Source organism: Chiroxiphia lanceolata, chromosome 8 (genome assembly GCF_009829145.1).
Source record: "Chiroxiphia lanceolata isolate bChiLan1 chromosome 8, bChiLan1.pri, whole genome shotgun sequence".
NCBI classification, from domain to species: Eukaryota; Metazoa; Chordata; class Aves; order Passeriformes; family Pipridae; genus Chiroxiphia; species Chiroxiphia lanceolata.
This window is the reverse complement of record NC_045644.1, coordinates 19614915-19635596: the sequence shown is the minus strand read 5'-3', so window position 1 is coordinate 19635596 and position 20682 is coordinate 19614915. Positions and strand designations below refer to the sequence as shown.

Here is a 20682-nt window from a genome sequence, read left to right as displayed (position 1 = left end):
GTTTGATCCTTTAAAAAGAAAAAAAAAAGCTACAAATTTTAACTAAATTACACTCAGAAAGTGTGATTTAAAGTAAGTTTAAAGTGAAATACTCATATCTTTAAGAGAACATAAAGCCATGTGGATCTTGGAGCTGCAAACTAAAGCAGGTAAACTCCATATTAAAAAAAAATGTGGATAACTGTAAATACTTTTGTGCTCTAAAATCTGACTGTAAAGAAAAAAAACAGGTTGCTGCATGCATACATTTACAGACAGAGATGTACGCACATTTACAGACAGAGATGCTGAGCTATAATAGCTAACTATCAGAGTTGGATTCCACTGATGTTGAGTTTGCCAGGCTGAGGGTTAATTTAAATCCTTTTGTACCAGTACAGCTGACCAGTCTTACTAAAGAGCCACAAAAACTAATTAACACGTAGGGAGTACTGCAGGCTCGTGGGCAAGGACAGTCTCCTTCCAGAGTGGATCTGTGTTTAATAAAGCATATCCTCGGTCTTGTGCCTACCTTTCTTAAAGGCTTCAGTTTTGTCTCCATGATGAACTCGTACTTGCAGAGTTCACAGCATCGTGTATCTGAGCTCTTGATCCATTGCTGCAGGCAGGCTTGGTGCACAAAATGAAGACTTCCCGTACAGTGACAGGGGGTAATCAAAGGGCTCTCATCATCTCCTTCACAGTGACATATCCTGAATCAGAAGCAAAGCTGCTTATTAGGGAGAAGAGAAAACAGAAAGGATGTGGAAGGGGCATGTAATATCTGTGATCACACATGGTTGTTCACTGAGGATCCTGAGACATATATATCAAAGGAATGTGTTCCATAAAGGAGCTAAAACTAAAGAACTCCATTGCTGCGCAAGCACATACACAGGCACAAAATAATTGAGCACAGACACGGCTAACTAGACAGCTGCTTTCTAACAGATGAGGCAGACACACAGAGCCTGACAGAAATGCAGCATCAAAAAGAAAAAACAAGAAATGACAGCATTTCATCCAGACCAATAGCGCTTAACTGAAAATAGCATTTAAACAGATCAGATAGCACTTCTCAAGACAAAATATGCACAGAGAGGTACAGCTACGCATGTATTATGGTCCAAAACAGAAGATAAAGCAAAATACCCAAACCAATAGTGAAACAGCCCACCCCAGTATCATGAACAGTTAATTTAGCCCGGATTTTGCACAAGTGATTAATTCCAGTGCAAATTTGCTAAGAGACGGATTAACACTGCTGAACTGCAGCACTGAATCTGAACCTCAAAACACACCTACTCTAAATGGACTAATGGTTTTCCTTCTCCAATTCTAACGTTGCAAGAGCTGCTAAAGAAGCATCAGCTCTGCAAATTCCCCATTTTCCTCACAGCCTAACTGCGGAAACAGCAAGGACATCCAATATAGTGTTACTATCAGCTGCTGACGTGATTTCCAGATTCGATTTATACACAACCCTTGGGTTGCATCAAGCATTGTGAAGTCCTAACCACATGGAAGTCATGAATTGAATGGGGAATGGTGGGGAGCTCAGGGACTAAATACAAGTTACTAAGCATATGTGAAGTATGTCCTGGCATGCTGCCATCCCTGTCTCATTACTGAAATCTCTTACTGATGTGTAGCATCTTGCCTCTTGCAACTTTGCTGATAGCTGGCAAGCAGAAAAGAAGCAGTGAGTGGATTACAACAGCATCTTGTTGATGACAAGCCAGTACAGAACTAGATTTTGGTGGTAATGAGGGGGAAAATCAGATAATATTGGCAAGTACTAACAAAGCCAGCTTTAGAAAGTGCTGTCAGGGAGGAAAAAGACTAGGATAGTAAAATGCCAGGTAGAGGGATTGGACATTTGCTCCTGTACTTGATGACTCCTGCTCCTCAGCCACATTTTGGAGGTGATATGGGGCAGACCTGTAGACAAGTCACTATGAAGACAGTCCTGATCTTGCTGTTCCCAGCACCTGTGCACATGGTTAATCCTTTGCGGTTGGAACAAGGACATCCATCCTTTTTTTGGACTTCACATTGTGGACATCACACAGGCCTACCACTAACAGCCAGCACTCAGATGCTCCTTTTGACCAAGGCACCAAGAAAGCCCTTTACAAATAAAAAAGTATTCTGGGATAGAAACTGAAGGGAAAAAAATGTAAGCTATATTGACCTGATCTCAGAAGCAATTTTCAAGCAGTCTGTTTTCTTTCCAACTCCCACCCTCTGACTAACCCAGCAGTGCTGTCAGGACAACACATTGCTCATTAAAACCTAAGACATGTTCAGCTTGGTCTTTATTATGCATAGTTGAGTCTCTCATAATATTCCCAGTTTGGGCACTGATAAGAGAAGAATACCATCTCAGAACCCCAAACCTGAAACAAATTGTAAGAGAATTTATTTGACTCCAAAAGAAATTATTTTGCTTAGTAGTCTTGTTAAGTGCATCAGAGGAGTGCAAGACAGCAGGTAGAAGGCTGCATGCTTCAAATCACACATATTATAGCAAGGTGACAGGGTGAAGAGACAGAAAGAGTACAAAGGCAGGGGAAAGCAGAATGGTCACCACCGCACATGGGAGGGTTCAAAGGTAGGTGGTTCTCTGGTAAACCAACCTGCAGGTATCCCCCGATGTGGACACAGGGGAGAGAGGGGGGAACTTTTCTGAGAGGGGGGAAGGGCAGTCAAGATCACTGTCCTTCTCAACTGAACAGAGTGGTGCCCGCTGCTCTCTTGTTTTCAGTTTCACTGAGGTGCTGTCTTCAAAGACATCATCGTCTCCCATATCGTCTGAGCAGAAGTCCGTGCTTTCCACCAGCATGCTGGAGGATTTCTCTGCTTGGAAGTGACTGGAATAGCTCTCCAGTTCATGAAATTTATGCAGGCTGCTGATGCTGGACGTGTGGGAGAAGGAAAAAAGGTAACGCAACAGTTTTTTGCTCCTTGAGGTGTCATGGTCCACTTTATCCTCCAGCAAGGGGATGTGTACAGCGCTGTGGTTCTCTGTTCCTCCTGATGCACTCGAGTAGTTGGAAAGGGAAGGGATATAGGAGTGCTTAGAATTGCTAAAAGAAAGAGGCCTGAGATTCAGTGGTTTCCTCTCTTTAAGATGAAATTTGTTAATCCTTAAACACTGCTCTTGAGTTGGGGTCAATTTGCCTTCTGATCGTGTTCGCTCCACATAGTCAAAGCACTCGCTGGTGCTCTGTGCCTTCTGGTCCACGTCATTGAGGGACTTGGAGAATTTCAGAGTGCGGGTGGGCTTTACATTCTTAGCAGATCTGAGTGCCTGGCCCCGATCCTGCCCACGGGAGTTTCTCTTTGCTGCATGTAACTTGTCCTGACAGATTACTGTCACAGTGACCCCTTGTGTCAGAGGGCTCTGGCAGTGCGGATTTTTCAAGACAACAGCAGACTGCACTGGACTGTGATGACAACACTCAGAAAACACTGCACTGGAACTGCATGCAGAACAGTGGAATAAAAGCACAGAAAGTAAAAAACAATTACAAAAGAGAACACATATAATTAAAAGTGAAGAAATGAGAATTACGGCTAGTGTGGCAATGGCAAACATAGCAGGGCCAAACAGTCAGTAAGATTCAACGAAGCAGTGTTAGACAGCAGTCGAGTCAAACAAATGGGATGCTTCGTGTGGGAACCCCATATTGCTTACTTCCCTGTAAACGTGCTTTTTCAGTTTTGTTTTTCTTTAACTTGAATCTTTCATGAGCCTCACTGTAGGCACGCAAACGACACACTTTACCTGCAGATGTCCTGGTTGGATGGTGTAACAGAAGTCCGAGAGAAGCTATGAGGGGCAGAGATAGACGTTGGACTTCCAGCCTGCAGTGAAATTAAAACAAACAAACAAACAAAAAAACCCCAAGTCACAAGTCAGTATGCACAGCAATCACCTTCAGGGTGAAACACAGCATATGGAGTCAGATATCCTCTACATCAGACATTCAAGGGCTAGTTGCAAGAAAGTAGCTTCATTGTTGAATGTGAGAAGGAGAGGTCACACAGCTTCATCCTTGGAGAAGTAGGATCATAACAGAAATGTTTTACCCCAAAGTCAAACGCAGACATCTCTGGAGTGGAACCTGCCAGCTGTCAAATATTGCACAGGACAGTAGCTCAGGAATGCTATAGTAATTAGAATAATTAGATGAAAGTGTGTGTATAGACTAGTTGGAATTTAGCTACCATGTAATAGCTAATCCTTCCTCTCATAATGATGACAAGAGATTAGAGGTTTGGGGTTTTACTCACAAGACAGAATTGTCAGTAGTTCAGTATCTCAAACACTACTTGGGGACTTATATTCTGTACTAGCATATGCACACAAGCACCATCTGCCAACCCAGACCATTCCCTGAAGTACTTTTTGTACTTTGTGAGGCCTTTCATCCTGTTCTTACTCGAACAGGGTCTTCCATCTACCTGGAGGTGTGGCAGCAGTCATGTTTATAAGTTGCAACAAGAGCACAGTGAGAATAGAGTAACTGAAGAATTCAGAATTCGCTGAACTAACTCAAAAAACTAAAGCTAAGACCTTGGCATATTTAACACTTAATAGACAAGCCTCTAAAATCAATATGGTAAGAATAAGCATTGTCTCAGAGCTGGGATTCCATGGGCTATTATTAAAGACCTTTTCTGCCACTGTGTTCTGTGAGTCACTTCAACAAACTTCTCAACTCTTCCAAGAGGTTTTGGTGAGGAGGAGACCTGGGTTAATAACTTTGTAATAGAGAATCTTTAAACCTGGTTCTCCCATGTTTCACAGCTGCTGGATAGGCTGTGCTGGTCACCCACCACTGCAAAACATTGCTTGCATTTCAAATTCAAACAAAGGTTTACAGTTCTTTTGATCAGCAAAGCAAAGCCTGAAACCCAGGAAGGAACAATGCAATCAGGAGAACAACAGAAGTGTCATCACCATGCTGGGCTTCACAGAAACCAGCACAGACAGCAGAGACCTGGGCCAAGCAAGTGCACTAAGCCAGACCACGGGAGACCTCAGGTGGCAAAAGCTGTGTTGCCATAGAAGCACATTGGGCCCAGCCCTGTGCTTCAGCTTCAGACACCAGATTAGCTCAGCCATCAATGAGCTCTGGTCATAGTGCAACACACACACACTATATCTGTCTCAGAACTCTTCAATTTTACACTTAATTTATTAAAAGCCCTTGCTGTATATTTAAACAAGGTTGCTGCAGGCTTTTACACCCTTGCAGCAAAAGCAAGGTTCCTCGTCACACATTATACTCTTCTTTCTTTGCAAGGGAAGATACAAGGATACACATGCTAGTTTATAAATACAGATACAACCATGATCTTTGATGTCACAGAACTCATCTGTTGGGGTTTTATTTTTCTAGTCAACAGTACTACAGACAGCAATGTACCTGCCCTCACATTGGGATGCCTCAGGTGCACTGAGACTGAAAAAACAGATATCCATTTACAGCTGGGTCTGCAGGAATTGAAGGCAAGACTCAACCAAGCCTCAAACACACACCTCTTGACCCTTAGTAAGATGCTGTAACTTATTTCCCATCTTACCCAGCTAGGTTCATGTACAGAATAAAATCCAAGAGAATAACCTTGCGCCAGAAAGCAAATTGAACTATGTTACGACTGAGACAAAACAAATTAAAGACAAATATCAATTATTGGTTTCATCCTGGAAACTATGATTCTTTACATTTTACACTACTTACACATACATGCACTGTATGATCAGGATCCTGATCATACAGTGAGGTGAATTCAGGTATTACTAGGAAATTTGGTCTCTATTTGATGCTTAACCTCTCCTAAAAGCAGGTACATCTCTGACTTCAAACCCTATCTTTTAAAAAGTGTTTGTGCAGTAATTACTTTTGTTCAACTGAAAGTCTGACAATGTAGTGAAAGATGTGACACTATAATCTGTTTCATTATGCAAATGAAAATTAACAAAACTTAAATAACAGATTAGTTAAAAAGACATATTTAGCAATCTTCTAAAAACAAAACATCAAACCAGTAAAACAGCATGTTGCATTCTACCATGGAAACAGAGCCATATATTGTTGGAAATGAAGTCCCAAATCAATTAATAAATCAGTCTCAGGTTTTATGCTATGATCAAATCACAGATGGTAACCTGCTTAGAATGAATCCAGTCTCTCAACTCGTTTTCCAAAAAAAGACAGCAGAATATATGACGTAACAGTTTTAAGGCAGATGATTAGATTCATAGATCCGAAATTTCCCTTCCAAAATGATGTTTACTGGTTTTGTCATCCAATTGTCTGGTACCAAGACAGTGTCAAAGTCTCACCACTTGGGAAATCAAAAGGCTGGGACAAACAAGAAATTGTGGAATTTCATTTGCATTTCAAGCTTATTATTCTGCTTCTAGATGCCAGCACTGTTCAGGACAGCTTGCAACCACCCCCTCCCCCCCCATATCTTAGGCACATTTCCTTTCCCCTCTACCTTTCTGTTTCAGAACAAAAGGTCTTTTTCTCAATTTTCATACAAAATGAAAATGCAACCAAAATATGAACAGAAATTAACACACTTGGATAGGCACCACAAAGAGGAACAACAAAACATTGGAGGAAGTTAAGGCCCAACCCTTGGTGTAAGCTAATGCAAGCTGTGGCCACCACCAAAAGCCATGGTTCAACGAGCCTCCAGTCAGTCTGTTCTCCTTTCATCCCATGCTTTTTGCTCATAAAACTATTTACACAGCTGCACTGTAACGCAGAGTAGGATAGCAAGGTGAGGTAAAACTAATTATTGCTTTAATGCCACTCACTTCCTTAGCTACAGCTGCCAGAGGAACATCAGTCAGTGAGAGCACTGAGTAACAGTGAGGCACGACTCCCTGACAAGAGCATAGTGAAATGCAAGCTGCTGCCAAAAGCCTAAGTAGAAGTTCTGCCAGTTCTAGAAGCAGGGCTACATGCAGCTGATGCTGGCCAGTCCACTCAGCTCACCTGGGTTTACTAACTCAGACACAGGTGCCACAGAAAAGACAAAGCATGGGCAAAGAGGAGGCAGTGATGGATGAATGAAACAGTGAGATGGATCCAGCTAGCCTGGAGCTCTGATGTTGCTCCCACATAAGGCTCAGCTCTGAAGAGGCTGGGAAAACAAGCAATCAAAGCCCTCTCCACTCTGTAGTTTCTGGCACACACACCACCCTTACTGCCCCAGCAGCACCCGCCCAAGTAGCAGCACCTTCGTCTGAACTGGCTACCTGTGACAATGACAGCAGCAGTAGGTTTTAAAGCACTCCTTCTCATAGGAGGTTTCTGCCATGTTCATATTTGTCAGGTAGCTTAAGCCTTGAGAGCCTGAATTTGACCCTTCTAACCCCATAATTGCTTGCTGAATCTCTGTGGACTTCCACGTTCTTCACATGGTGGAATATCACCTCCAGTGACGACCTATGTACTAGTGAGTTACTCCACACAGACCAACTGGTTGCCTAAAATAGCTCAGGACTAAAGGTCAATAGTTGGTTAATTGTGTGTATTGACATTCCCATCTAATGCAATTCAGTGAGGTCACAGCATGGCCTTCTGCACTGCTGTTTGAACAATCACAGCAATTCTGAAGGTAACAATTCCTGGAAGCCTATAGCTCTCTGGAAGGTTGCCAGCAGGAACATATACATTTTTTAATATACATATACATGTGTGTGCGTGCTTATATACAATACATACACGTATAATGTGTGTTCTGCCATAGCTGGTTGTTCTCACTCTGCCCCCATTTCATGAACAGTGTTATCTGTTGGTGAGAGAACTCAGCTGAGATTACCTACTTGTGATTACATGCACACCAAAAATCAGAAAACCCTCCCTGCCTAAGAAAATAAAGTAATCTGTGCAGTGAGCCATAGTGAACATGCCAACAGCTTGGGAATATTTCAAGATAACCTGCTTATCTGTTGCTGTTGTCCCACTCTGAGCTGCACTTCAGTACTAGCAGTTATATCTCATTTTAAAGAACAGGGCCTGTCACATTCTAAAAAAGGTAAAAAGGTAAAAAATTAGAAACAACTCTAGTAGAATTCCTCAAGTGACTAGAATTCCTCAAGTGACTGGAATTCTAAAGGAAGCAAAGAAAGACTTCCCCCCACACCTGCAATTTGTCATTTCTAGGTGCCACATGAATAGGAACAATACTGTGACCCTACTATTTGTGCTACAAAAACATCTAGAAGTCTCAGCTAAGGATCTGGGACTAACATTGTAAGAACTATGCACGTTTAATAACAGAGCACGCAGATAAAGAGTTGGAAAAAAGAAGCACAATTTAAGTCTTTTACTCAGGAGAAACTGCAGCACAAGGAGCTTCAGGCAGATATAAATTTAGCAATAGAGTAAGGAGCCAAACATTCTGCAACCCAAATTTCAATCTGGCATTTTGATTATAGGCTTGCCTTTATTCTACACTCTCCTGACAGAGTTATTTTCTGTTTATCACGTAGACCCTACTCAAACACATAGTAAGAAAGCAAAGCTGCTGCTGGACATGGATGGCACTTATCTTGCATGTGACATCTCCAGAGGCAGCAAAAGCCCCAGGCTCTGCTCCTCTCTTAGTTTACACTTAGAGAAACCAAGACCATCTATGAAGAGACCCAGGGAATCTGACTGTCTATGCTACCACTGCCCCCATTCACCTCCCCTCCCTTTGGCAAAGGCAGCTCCAACCCTGTCTCATCCACAGCAAAGCCAACTGTATTAACCTGACACTTGAGAGGCAGAACAGGCCACCTATGGACAGAGTGGATGTTGTGACAGGCAGACAGCCCTGCTGACAGGCTGGTTTTGAAAGCTTTTACTAAATACCAATATGGCAGGATCAAGCATCAACATCAGCAACTTCTGATCTTCTCCAGTAAGTGCTCCCTACCACACCCATGCCATTTTGACTTCCAGTGCATATTAAAATCAAATGTCTTTAAGTGGGATAAGATGAATTATTAGAACGGAGAGTAGTTAAAAAATCAGGGGGAGGGAGAGAGCCAGGGGGAGATATATTGTAAAGAGGCATCTGGAAATTTCAGGATGATCAACTCTACCATTTTGGCAACAAGTTGATAGGAACCAGGAGTCAGCTATTGGGAGAACTTCCATATTTCATATATGACTGTAATTAAAATTATGTCTAGCAGCTAGGAGGAAAGCTGAAGTCAGCTTGCCTTTGTTGTTCCTAAAGAAATCTGAAGGAGGATTCTGGCAGGAACTTTCTCTAGAGATTCCAGGCTAAAGAAACTAGAGAAAAAAGGCTATCTATCCCTTCAAAATCTCCACAAGTGTAATAAACCTGGCTATAGCTCAGGATTAATGTTGACTAAAACCAGTAACAACTGCACAGGTTATGCAGGGAGAAGAAGAAATAAAAAAATATATCTAGCCTTTGTCTTTAAAATCTTCCTCAAAATACTTTGAATAGACTGAGGGAACAAAAGAGGAAAGGAAACTCCTGTGGGTTCCTCCTTCATGGAGGGCCTTTATACATATATGAAGTAAGAATCCAGCCCCAGGAGAGGGGATTTATCACAGCACAGGGAGGCTATTACACTCCTTATGAACATGACTGCACTGTGCCCCAGCATAATATTACTTGCTCTTATGCTTGGGGAAAAGAGTATACCTTCATCTCCACAGTAAACAATTTTTCCTGTCTTCCTTTCCCCAACAGTTCAGTGGAAGGATTTAAAAAAAAATTTTTAAAGCAACTTCTCTTTCCCTACCCCCAGGCTCACATACCTGAACAGAACACCTCTGAGCAGCAGTTCTTTTCAGCCTTGGTCATCTGATAGACTACAGGATAGTGAAGCTCTGACTGAAAACCCTGGACTGGTTTTCTACAGACAAATGCTCACTGAATCCATCAAAGCTTCAGGCAACAGTGGACGTGTGTATTCATATGCTTTTCTAAATCTGTTCCAAGCTGATGAACAGCCTAAATGGATTTTAAATTTCATAGCAAGCTTAGGCTACCACTTTGTGTCTGCACTTGCTGCTATTCAGCCTAAGAATAATCTAATACTTTACAGTGCACTTCTGCTCAAAAGATAAAACTACACAGGCCTTCAGAAAAGACAAAGCATTTACATTTTTTAAGGAGTGCACTTTTGATTCCTTTGCTGTGATCCGAGTATTAGCATTTTCAAAGTTTACCCCTTAAAGGGCCATGAAAATAAGCCTACAAAGTGCTTCCCCATTACAGTAAAATCAGCCCTCCAGAGCAAACAGATGACAGGAACAGCACTCAGATGACCTGAAGATATTTCCATACATCATGTTATCAATTCCAGGATATATCAGACACTTTGACACTAAACAATACCACTAAATTGAGGGCAACTCTTTACAGACCAGCTTTTTTAGTGACCTCATTTCATCTGCTTGTAAGCAAATGAAGCTTGTAAGCACGATTCCTTTCTCTATAAGCAGAGGGCATGAATTACCACCACTGTGAAAATCCCTTTTTTAGCTGCTCCCAGTGACTGGCTGTGTTTTAGGGTCAATTTCTTCTACATTTAGAGGACAAAGCTTCTATAAAGTTTAATTATTTCTCTGTGTGGCTTGTATGATGAAGGCACTTTGCAGCAATCAGTGGCTTCTTGGCAAAAATGCTGGCTTAGGGAAACAGCAGAGATGTGGATCTGGGCTGTATTCCCCTGTGTCAGTTGGGGCCATTTCAATCAGCATCACTGTGCTTGAACAGGGCTAGTGGGGAATCCGGCTGTGTTTAAGTCCCCTGACTAAATAAATTCAAGCTTCCTTCAACAACATTTTTATTTCAAAACAAACATAAAAGATCCCAGAAATTCAAACATTTCACATGGAGCAGATTTAAAAGGAGCGTTTGAAATATATGCACCAAAAAAAGCAAAGAAGGGCCTGGAGGAATGCCACATCCCCCAGTGTGCAACATACTGCACAAAACCTAATGGCACCATATGAAGATCCTCCTACATCTTATTCCCTGCTCCTTTTTCTGCTGTTTCTGGCCTCCATCCCTAGCCAAGTATCCAGGTGATCACTTTTTCTTGGCCTGGCCACATGTACTAGCATCTCTTCTGCCTTTCCTAGCATCTGCCTCTTGGAGAACTGCCTTTTTGCCCCTTTCTCCTGAGGGACAGCTCCACCTGGCCCCGACACTGGGGGTCTATATTCAGAGAGGTCCTGCTACCTCTGCCAGCTGATTTCATTTTCAGTGGCACCATCTGTCTGCCTAACTCCTTGATCACGTTTAGCCCTAGGGCATTGCTTTCCTTGGTCACATCAAGCAACACAGCATCCTTTCTTGGCTAAAGGCTGAGTTCTGACTCAATCTTTTCCACTCAAATTGCACTGTGCAAGTGAGAGCAGTGGAAAGATACACAGTAATAATCACAGCAGGTTTGTAATGACATATCAGCACCAGAAAAGCTTTGAATCAAATGTCAGTGCCAAGCATTTGTAGCAGATTTGCTAGGTTGCTGTGCTGTAAGCTAGATTTGGGTGGCAAAACAATGGTTGAAACAGTCATTCGCAGGAAGCACGATTATTTCTGTACGCACACATGCACATCAACGTATCTGGAAATGCAGCATGTAACTGATTTAACTCAATTTTGGTTAAAAAGCTCCTCTTAAAATGGTATAGTATCAACAAGTTCTGGGGATTTCAGAAAGGGCTATACAGGTAGCCAAGTATTTCCATACTTATTCCTTTACATGTATTCAGTCTGCCTTATTGGCCAGCTTGCTATTATAAACAATAAAAAAAAAGCACTTTCCTATTAAACCTCAGAACTGAAGAAAAATTTTCCATGTACTTAACCTTCCATGCAGCATCCCACTACTATACTCTCACCTGATTTGTAATATAAATTGCTTGCAACAGCCAAACCACCTGTAGGCCACAAAATAATTGTTGCAGCTTAGCACTGAACTGTCTGGATGCACAAGGCAGCGTTCAGATGTAGAAGGCAAATCAGGGAGCGGGACTTCTACCCTCTGCCCTTGTTCAAACTTCTCTCCAGAGTGGAGCAGGTGCACTGAACGGATCAGACACAGAGGTGACAGAGCAGTAAGAACATCAACACCTCTGGGAAGCTCATTTTGCAATCAAAAACTCTCCCCCATTACACTGGCAAAGCTGACTTTTGATCCCCTTGAGAACTTTAGCTTTTGCAACACACAGCAATCATGTTGAATGTTTCAGTGCTTCAAGATGAATGTAAATATTGATGTCTCACTTGCCAGCACTCCCAGGGAGAGCTTTGCCAGAGTGCAAGGTCCTTTCCACTGCACTGCCACGCTACCAGTCTTTGATGAATTAGGAACGAACTTAGGAATGAACTGTGCAGATTTGTATGGATACCAAACTGCTGGTGCCAAAAGGCTTGTGCTGATTTCAGACATACTGGGAAAAGTACGACAACACTTAATGGCAAAACTACTACCTCTGCTGAATAAAACCTGACAATCCAATTAAGGATCCCTAAGAAGATAAGGGTAAGAAGGAACAGGCATAGTCCCATTTTAGAAAAGCTCAGATGAGAAGTTATAGTCACACAGTATTTATTGCAGAGCCCTTTATGTGACTGCACATTTCCTAATGCCAAATGAAAAACACAATCCCGCATCAATCCATAATAACAACACGTTCAGCTTGGTTGATACCTTGCGCACTGGACAGCGGCCCTGCTCATTATTTAAGACATCCAGTAATTCTGTTAAAGTTGTTTGTGCCCATATAAACCGTAAATTAATACAGACACTGTTTCCTCTGCTGGAGATAGTTGTGAATAGCTCCCTAAATCCAGAAGCACCCAGAATAGAAAAAAGGCACTTGAGCTTGTCACAGCCATGATGACTCATTCTTTCATTAAAAGTCACTACCATCAGTGACATAAACTGTGGCAATGAAGGGTTGAAGCTTATGCACGCCATGAAAAATACTGGTCAACCAGCACAGCCTTGCTTGCATGAAGGCTTTAAGCAATTGTACTTGTTTAAGCAATAAATTGTCAAGCTTACAGATAATTAGAAGTCTTATCTGCAGTGCAAAAGTAGGAGTAGGGTACATCTTGCAATAATTATCTTGGACAGAAGATACGTTTTTCCTAATGGCATAATAAAACAATTGTGGGTTTGATGTGTCCATTGGCTATACTGGAGTGTGACTAGAAAGGGTGGAGCATCTTCTTTTATATGATCAAGGTCTGTAAAAGCAAACATTTTAAAATCCTTATATAGTCATGCCCTGATAACAATGTCATGGTGCTGAAAATAATTCAGTGTGGAAGTAACAATGAAATAATGTTTAATCACATATCCTATTCATATTATGGGATGCACAGCTATGCATACTTTATGTAACTTTATCTCATAAAACAACATACTTGAGTGATGTTTTTGGAGCCATTTTCCCTCCAAGATAAGATCTCAGGTATCTGTCATTTATCTTGCTCCTACCAAGCTAAGGAGGCTGACAGTGTGAAAGAGAAAACCTACTGTAGCTTCCATTTCATTTGACCTGTAAAGATAGTCTGCAAAACACCAGAGTTCTAATGTTCCAGGAGTGACTATCAATGACAGACAGGCATAAAAAGCATTTTCTACTGGTCATGTTGTCACATACATCACCCCAGTTTGAAATGAAAGAAATCCCAGTATTCCCAAGTTTAGCAAAGACTGAGTTATATCGAGGAACATACCTTTGAGATGTTACTAGAGCGGCTCACGGAATGCCCCAAAGCCTTCTCATTCTGAAAGAAGAACAGGATCATTGCAGCAACAAGTCACAGTTATGAAAATATTTTAAAGCTGGCATTAGAAAACAAACTCCATGAAGGAAGTCTTACAGCTGTGGCTTTTAAGGATGTTCCTTCTATTGACATCAGCCTGATTTATGATAATAACTAAATTGCTTTGTTTGCTAAGAAGATATTACCTTGCAGAAAATCACACAGGCAAGACAAATACAAACATGAGAAATAGTAAAAGAATTATTTCTTCTCTTTGTGAATACTGTAAAGCTCTCTACTCAGATGGCATCTATTTTGGAAAGGATACTTCTCAGTATCAAGAAGACTTGCTTCATCTACATTTAAAGGCAAACATCCAACCACTTAAACTGAAAGCTCTTGCTTAAAGAAAAACAAGAGTATCTCAGTGTTGACTGGAAACAATTGTGAATAAACATATGCATGTCACTGCAGGAGACAAAACAGAATTATTGAGGAACTTCCTATCTACTACAGAACTCAGAATTAAACTGGAAATATCATACAAGATGGAAACACAGGAGCTGCAATTCTAAAAACTAAAATCAGTGATGACTGTATCTGTTACTCACTTTTCAGCGTGCAGACCCTGACTGATAGGCATGACGACCTTATCTCCTATGAAAATAAACTGTAGGCTTCACCAAGGTATTTCATCCTTTAAGGATACCCAGTTTCTGAACATCAATTCAGAGTAACTGGACAAAATTGCTCCACTGGGAAGAGCCTAGAAATTGCTCTAAAAAATCTTTTCTGAATAAAATCCAATAAAAAATACTTTTTGCCTAAACAAATACTACAAACAAGGCAAGTCATAACATTTGGTTACAGATCAGTACCTATGTTCCTCTAAGTCTGTGAAGCTGGGATGCAACTGGTTTGAGATTCAAACTCTCTGAAAAAAAGAGTGAATTTACTACTTTCTCCTATGGGCTCTGTGCTAGGTAAGAGTTTCTAGGAGTGCATCTTTTTGTCTGGAATTTTAAGAAACAAACTCTTTCACCTTTATTCCTGAAGATAATTTAACCTAACAGAGACACTTTGATTGAGAGCACTCTCTTCCAGTTCTTGGCACTGACAGATCAGACAGAGATTGAGACCAGAATTCCTGCCTATATAACAAACAGAGACAAAAAATTCCCCACCAAACAGTCAGTTGTTGTTATTCCTAGATCAGCTTGGGTATAGCACTAGTCTCAGACCTCGTGCCTATGGTTTGCCACAATTCAAGTGACCCTTCAGTGATTAAAGCCCATACAAAGTCAGCCTGGCTGGCCGGACACTCAAATGCTCAGACTCATACTTTGAGATCCCTGTGCTCCCAGATACTTCTTCCTACAGCACATCCACAGAGCAAATTCAAAACTTTGTGACGAGAAAAGAGAAGGCAAGGCATAAAACACCAGCATATGCTTACAAAAGTAGGCCGCCCCTTCCTTACAGCACCAGTTGCCTCTCAACACAGCCCTGGGCACTGCATTAGTTGACAGATAAGAGTTGCATTTCCTTCCTTAGAAACATGAGTAAGCAAATACAGTGTTCTGAAATCCTCTGTATGTGCAAGTGTCCAGAAGACAGTAAAACAATGTTTCAAAAGAACAGGAGGAAAGTAACCAGGGAACACCCCATGCCGGATCTGACTGATGGCCACAATAAAAACCACAAGGATCAGTTTAAGGTCTGGAATAGTTTTGGCCCAAATTTGAATGCCAGATTTGTATACTGCAAGGCTGAGTTTCCTTTTCAAGATGGCTATGAACTTCTGTTACATTGATAACAGTATTCCTGGAACAGAAACAAACACATAAAGACTCCCAAAAACATGGACATAAAGCTTATGTGAAGACTAATGTTGGATGAGACTACTCCCAGAACCCGTACAGCTAAGAATTGCCTCCAATCATAAGGGAAAGACTTGGCTGATTTCATCAAAGACAGTGTAACTATAGAAACAGAAAAAAAAAAGTTCATTCAAGCTACAGAAGACAGGAGAAAGAAAAAAGGGGGCAGGAACATGTTCTCAAGCTATGATGAAAAGAGACTTACACAAGCTGGCAAACACAAATACTTGTCACTGCATTTGTGCGAGGTGTGGGGGAAGCAGGCTGTGCTTGGCGGCCTTCTAGGGATGTGTGGGAGGTAAACAGAGCATGGCTACGTGGGACAGAGAAAATTATAGTGAAGAGCAGGATTCATGGGCAAGAAGTCTCCCTGAAGCAACACATACAGCTGCACACCGGTGACAGTCTCAAATCCAACCCTAGGTGTCAAAGACTTCTGGGTGAATTTCCTAAGGACAAAATTAAACAGAGCAGAGGTTTCTTCACATTAACTCAGTGGCTCCCAAATACTGCTCTCTAGCTGAAGAAGATGCCTGCAAGGGACTGTGACTGAACTTACACAGGCACCTGTGTTGAAAAGGATGCACTACAATAAGCACGAACAAGTAGGAGGACAAGACCTGTACCTGCACAATATGGTAGATGATGCAAAACCAACACACTTTTAGCCATTGCCACAGAAACTAGTCTTTCTACCTCTGCACCCAGAACTGATTTTATGTGACAGACGCCAGGAGCCTCTAAGAGACAGATGTGCATACTATCTTTATTCATCTACTGTTGGAAGCACACCTATCAGAGGTTTCAGTCAGTAGATGACTGCAAACAGTTGTTTTTTCTATTGAAAGAGTGATCATTTTAAAACAAAAAAGCAGTGTTGAAAAATATTCCCTTAGGGGTTACAGAGTGCCTGCACACATATAGTTAGCTATCTGTGATATCCCTAATGGACTCCTAGGCACCTAAGTGCTTTTTAACATCTCTGTTTCTTTACCACACAAAGCTGGTACATCCACATAACACCAACAGGAAATTCACTACAGTCTTAGCCCAGGCTGGCCAAAACCTGTACTCAGTAAGAGCTACTTATCCTGACATGGGGAGGAAAAGCACCAACTCAGCTGTATTTTTGAGGAGTGACAACAGCTCCAATAGCCACTACCAGATCCAACACAGACTTGCAAATAATATGCAAATTTTTCAGTCTGGTTGACCTGTCAACTACCAAGCAGCCCCATCACCCAGATAAAACTGCATCAGCCTTTGGACACCAACTGACCCTGCCTTAGCCTGTCATCTAAGCAGGCATAGTTTTTGAAATGTCTCATAGTTTACATACACACAGACTTTAAAATGTGTTGGGCTGAAAAACTGAGATAAACAACTGAGTTTGCTGTGCAACAGCAATTTCCAGTTCACTGTGACCACTCAAGTAGCACTCCTGCTGAAGGAACGTGTTGTGCTTTCTTGCCACCTTCTACAAAGGACCAAAACCATTTATTTTTATTTTTTTTAAAATCATTAAACAGCAACAGAAACACCTCTAAGTAATACAGTTGATGAAGTATAGCTGTGCTGTTTAATTCTCTTCTAGAAATAAAATAATAAACATCTACCCTTCAGGACAAAGCACTGTGGAAGGCATTAAGTAGAGCCAGAACTTGCTGGTGTTCCCCACGCTGCGATACATTAATATATCATATGTTTTCCAGTCATTAAGATAGAAAAGAGTTGTAAAGCCATGGAAGGAGCTCCTGGAACAGGTAGATTTTAACAGCAGGCACAACTACTAAATGAGGAACAGAAATGTTAAACAGGTAAAAATTATTTTAGAGGCAAACAAACAAAAGCTCACTTTTCACACTATATCTTACACCAGTACATTCATCCTGGGATCTTTTACAAATTACTCACAAACTAACACTGACATCGGAGTGGCAAGGCTAAGCTTCTACTATGGTACTATCACTGTCCAACAAATAAATATCTTCTATTTCTAGTATGTTCCCACTGCACAGTAAGACATATTCTGGTCTGGTAATTACAGCTCCAAACAAGCTCTCCTTCCCTCTTGCAAAAGCATTAGTCTCTGCACTTGAATGAAAGGTCAAGACAAATGCAACATCTGCCAGCATGGACCATACCATTATGACCAATTAAAGCAAGTGTCAGTCTACTTGGGCAGTTCAGTCTTTCTGTATGGCACAATGGGAATCCTGCCTTTCAAAATCATCCTGCTCAACCAGAACCACCTCACAGGCATTAAAAAACCCCAAACACGAAACAATAAAAACCCCACCTCGATAGGATAAAATTACCAGTGCAACTTGTCACTTCTCCCAAGCCATTCACTGCCAGTTACTGCTATGAGGTCCCCATCAGAACGTGGCTCTAGGGAAATGACTGAAATCCAGAAAAATTGCTACCCATTCCCACAGTGACATGATACTCCAACATCTTAATGCACTTGCTTGCAACTGCCAGAATCCCCCTCCCAACTTTCCTTTCTTTTTCTCTCTTCCCCTTGAATTTGCTCCGGACTGTGAGTGACAGAGCTGCTTTTTTCCTTCAGCAGTTGTTCCAGCTCATCTCTGCTTTCCTGCAGGGCTCTTCACCTTGCCTTCTCCATCTTGCTGGCTCATTTTCCCTTCTGCCACCATTCCTTGGTTACTCTTGCATGACACCTCTCCCTTTTCAGTTCAGAGATCTAGAAGCTGATAACTCCCCTTCTGTCCTTCCTTTTACCTTAGTCTTCCATATATTCAGTACTTCAAGTTATTTTACCCTTGCTTCCCTACCATAACATACTCACTTTCCACTAATAGCATCAGCTACATAACTCACACAGCCAAACTCAGAAGCCTTGTGAGTGCCAGTACATCAGTTCCTACCATCTGAGCCAGAGCAGCCACAGCTGCTCTTATGCACTTACAGTACCAAAGTAACCTGCTGACCTTTCTCCAAACTTAGCTGTAGACTTAATGCAGCCTCAGCAAGGGGGCACCCTAAAGAAATACAACTTAGATGTCCTTGCCAGGATGGAAGGTAAAAAATGTATCAGTAAAACAATTTGGTTCTGTGTTTCCAGCACTTTGGTTTCCAGTCATTAAGGCAGGTAAATAAAGGATGACAGTGGAAGCAGTTTCATAGCTTGTGCAGCCTTCTTCTTCCTACATCCCTGACTACCTAAGTTTAGTCCTAAATACGGTTAATGCTAAACCCATCTTCATCTCTGCTCAAAGACCTGAGGAACAAACTGCAAGCCAGAAGCCAATGAGTTAGCAAGATGGCTTTTACTCTCTTTCCTCTGGGAAAGGAGGACAGAGGGCACCAGAGGAGGGTCCTCGTCTGCAGTCAAGACACCAAAGGCTATGTGTGAACCCAGCATATGCTTTGCTTCCTGAAGTCTTAGTTATTTAATACACCAGTGACCTGACAGGGCATTTTGCAATACAACTTCTATATTATGCTATATTACGTGATAGCATGTGTCAAGAGCCTCATCTAATGATAGGTATTCTCCAACTAAAATCTCAGTAACAAAGAGCAGAGACCTTGTTTTGAGGATGGTTTTACTGCAGTGCCCCAGACACAGATCCCTGTAAGGCAAGTACCAGTGTCTCAGCTCAACAGGAGACACAGTTAAACAAGCCAGGTCTGACTGGCTAGAGTACTGCCAACTTGTGGTTTTCTAGGTGGACCCTGAAAGGCATTTTAATCTCATTTTGTGCATTACAATTGCATTTTACAATGAAAGATTATGCACAGGATCGGTATCCAGCAAAATCACTTATCAGCAAGTGTCATGGGCACTACTTCAACAGTCTTCTGGATAAACAACTGCTTTCCTTAATAAAAAACTTTGTAGGAGAGAACGAATAAGTAATAAATGCTTCCATTCATACAGCAATTCTCATTCTTAGATCTGGTGAAAATTACAGAATGGGACACAGAATGTCATTGCTTGAAATGGAGAGGTGCTGAGGAACTGAGTAGCTGAACAATCCTTGCATGGCAAAGCAGCAAGTCAGAAGTGAAACTTAGTTCTTCCATCTAGTCCTATGACCTGAGCACAAATGCATTGTTGTTCTACAAGCACACAGTCGTACACACCCAGGTGTTGTTTCAGGTTTCATTACTGTGTCACACTTCCTAACAACTTCTTCCCAGAATTCCTGCAAATCTTGCACTGCAACCCTCTACCTGAACAGTAGATATTAAAAAGAATGTACACTTTTAGTTTGGGGAGAGGAGTCATTGCTGAAAATATTGACAAGTGCACTTAATTGACTGAAGTGGACAGAATGAGAGGAAAGAAATGGGAGAACGCTTTGTAATTATTTCTTTTATTTGTCAAAACCAATGCATTGGTTAAATTACAAAAGCTTTGTCAGCACTAGATCTTGTGACTGACAGAACTCGACATTTAATTACTTTGGTAGGAATCAGTATTTTGCATCATATCAACTGAATATGGCCTTTATTTCATTGGCAGTCACCAGGTCATTGTGGAAGAGCAATAAATATCATCAAGGTTCATCAATGATTTTTGCATGCAGCTAGAAGAGCAATGAAAGGAAGAATAATGCTATCTAATAAAATTAATTAATGGCATTAATGGCATCTGTGCTTTGCATCTCTGCTCTTGTGCAGTATTTATTCCTGGACACTTGAAACCAAGCAGGGTGATGGAAATCACACCACTATTTCCTTTTTTGCCTTTCTGAAGACACAGTATAAATACTGAAATAGGAACCCAAACCATGCCCCTTTCATCTAGTCTAGTATCTTCTCTTCTTGGATAATTCCTCTTGATTCTCTGGGACCAGCAATCCATGAATAAGTGCAGAAAGCCAGTATAAGATTTCAGATCTATCACAGTGGAAAATGTATAGGAAGTTCACTGTGGATTTCTCAGACAGCTCTCTAACTTGTTTATTCACAGTCACATCAAGCCACTTCACACATAGTGGGAGACAAACTTGTAAAAACAACCTGAAGGCAAAAATAAGGCTGACAGTAAAACAGGAGAATT

At 41.5% G+C, this 20682-nt stretch overlaps 1 protein-coding gene across 4 annotated transcripts in view; it reads right to left on the bottom strand.

The window, feature by feature from the left end:
* Positions 1 to 20682, bottom strand: part of MARCHF8 (membrane associated ring-CH-type finger 8) — a 96294-nt gene that overhangs the window by 10550 nt on the left and 65062 nt on the right. For 3 of the 4 annotated variants that reach the window (XM_032694168.1, XM_032694169.1, XM_032694170.1), the window contains exons 3-6: positions 13738 to 13788; positions 3770 to 3849; positions 2619 to 3464; positions 512 to 692 (exon numbers count right to left, since the gene is read on the bottom strand). In XM_032694168.1, coding sequence (XP_032550059.1) covers positions 512 to 692; positions 2619 to 3464; positions 3770 to 3849; positions 13738 to 13788 — 1158 coding nt within the window. The remainder of the gene's footprint in view (positions 1 to 511; positions 693 to 2618; positions 3465 to 3769; positions 3850 to 13737; positions 13789 to 20682) is intronic. The other variant, XM_032694172.1, reaches the window with a different exon arrangement.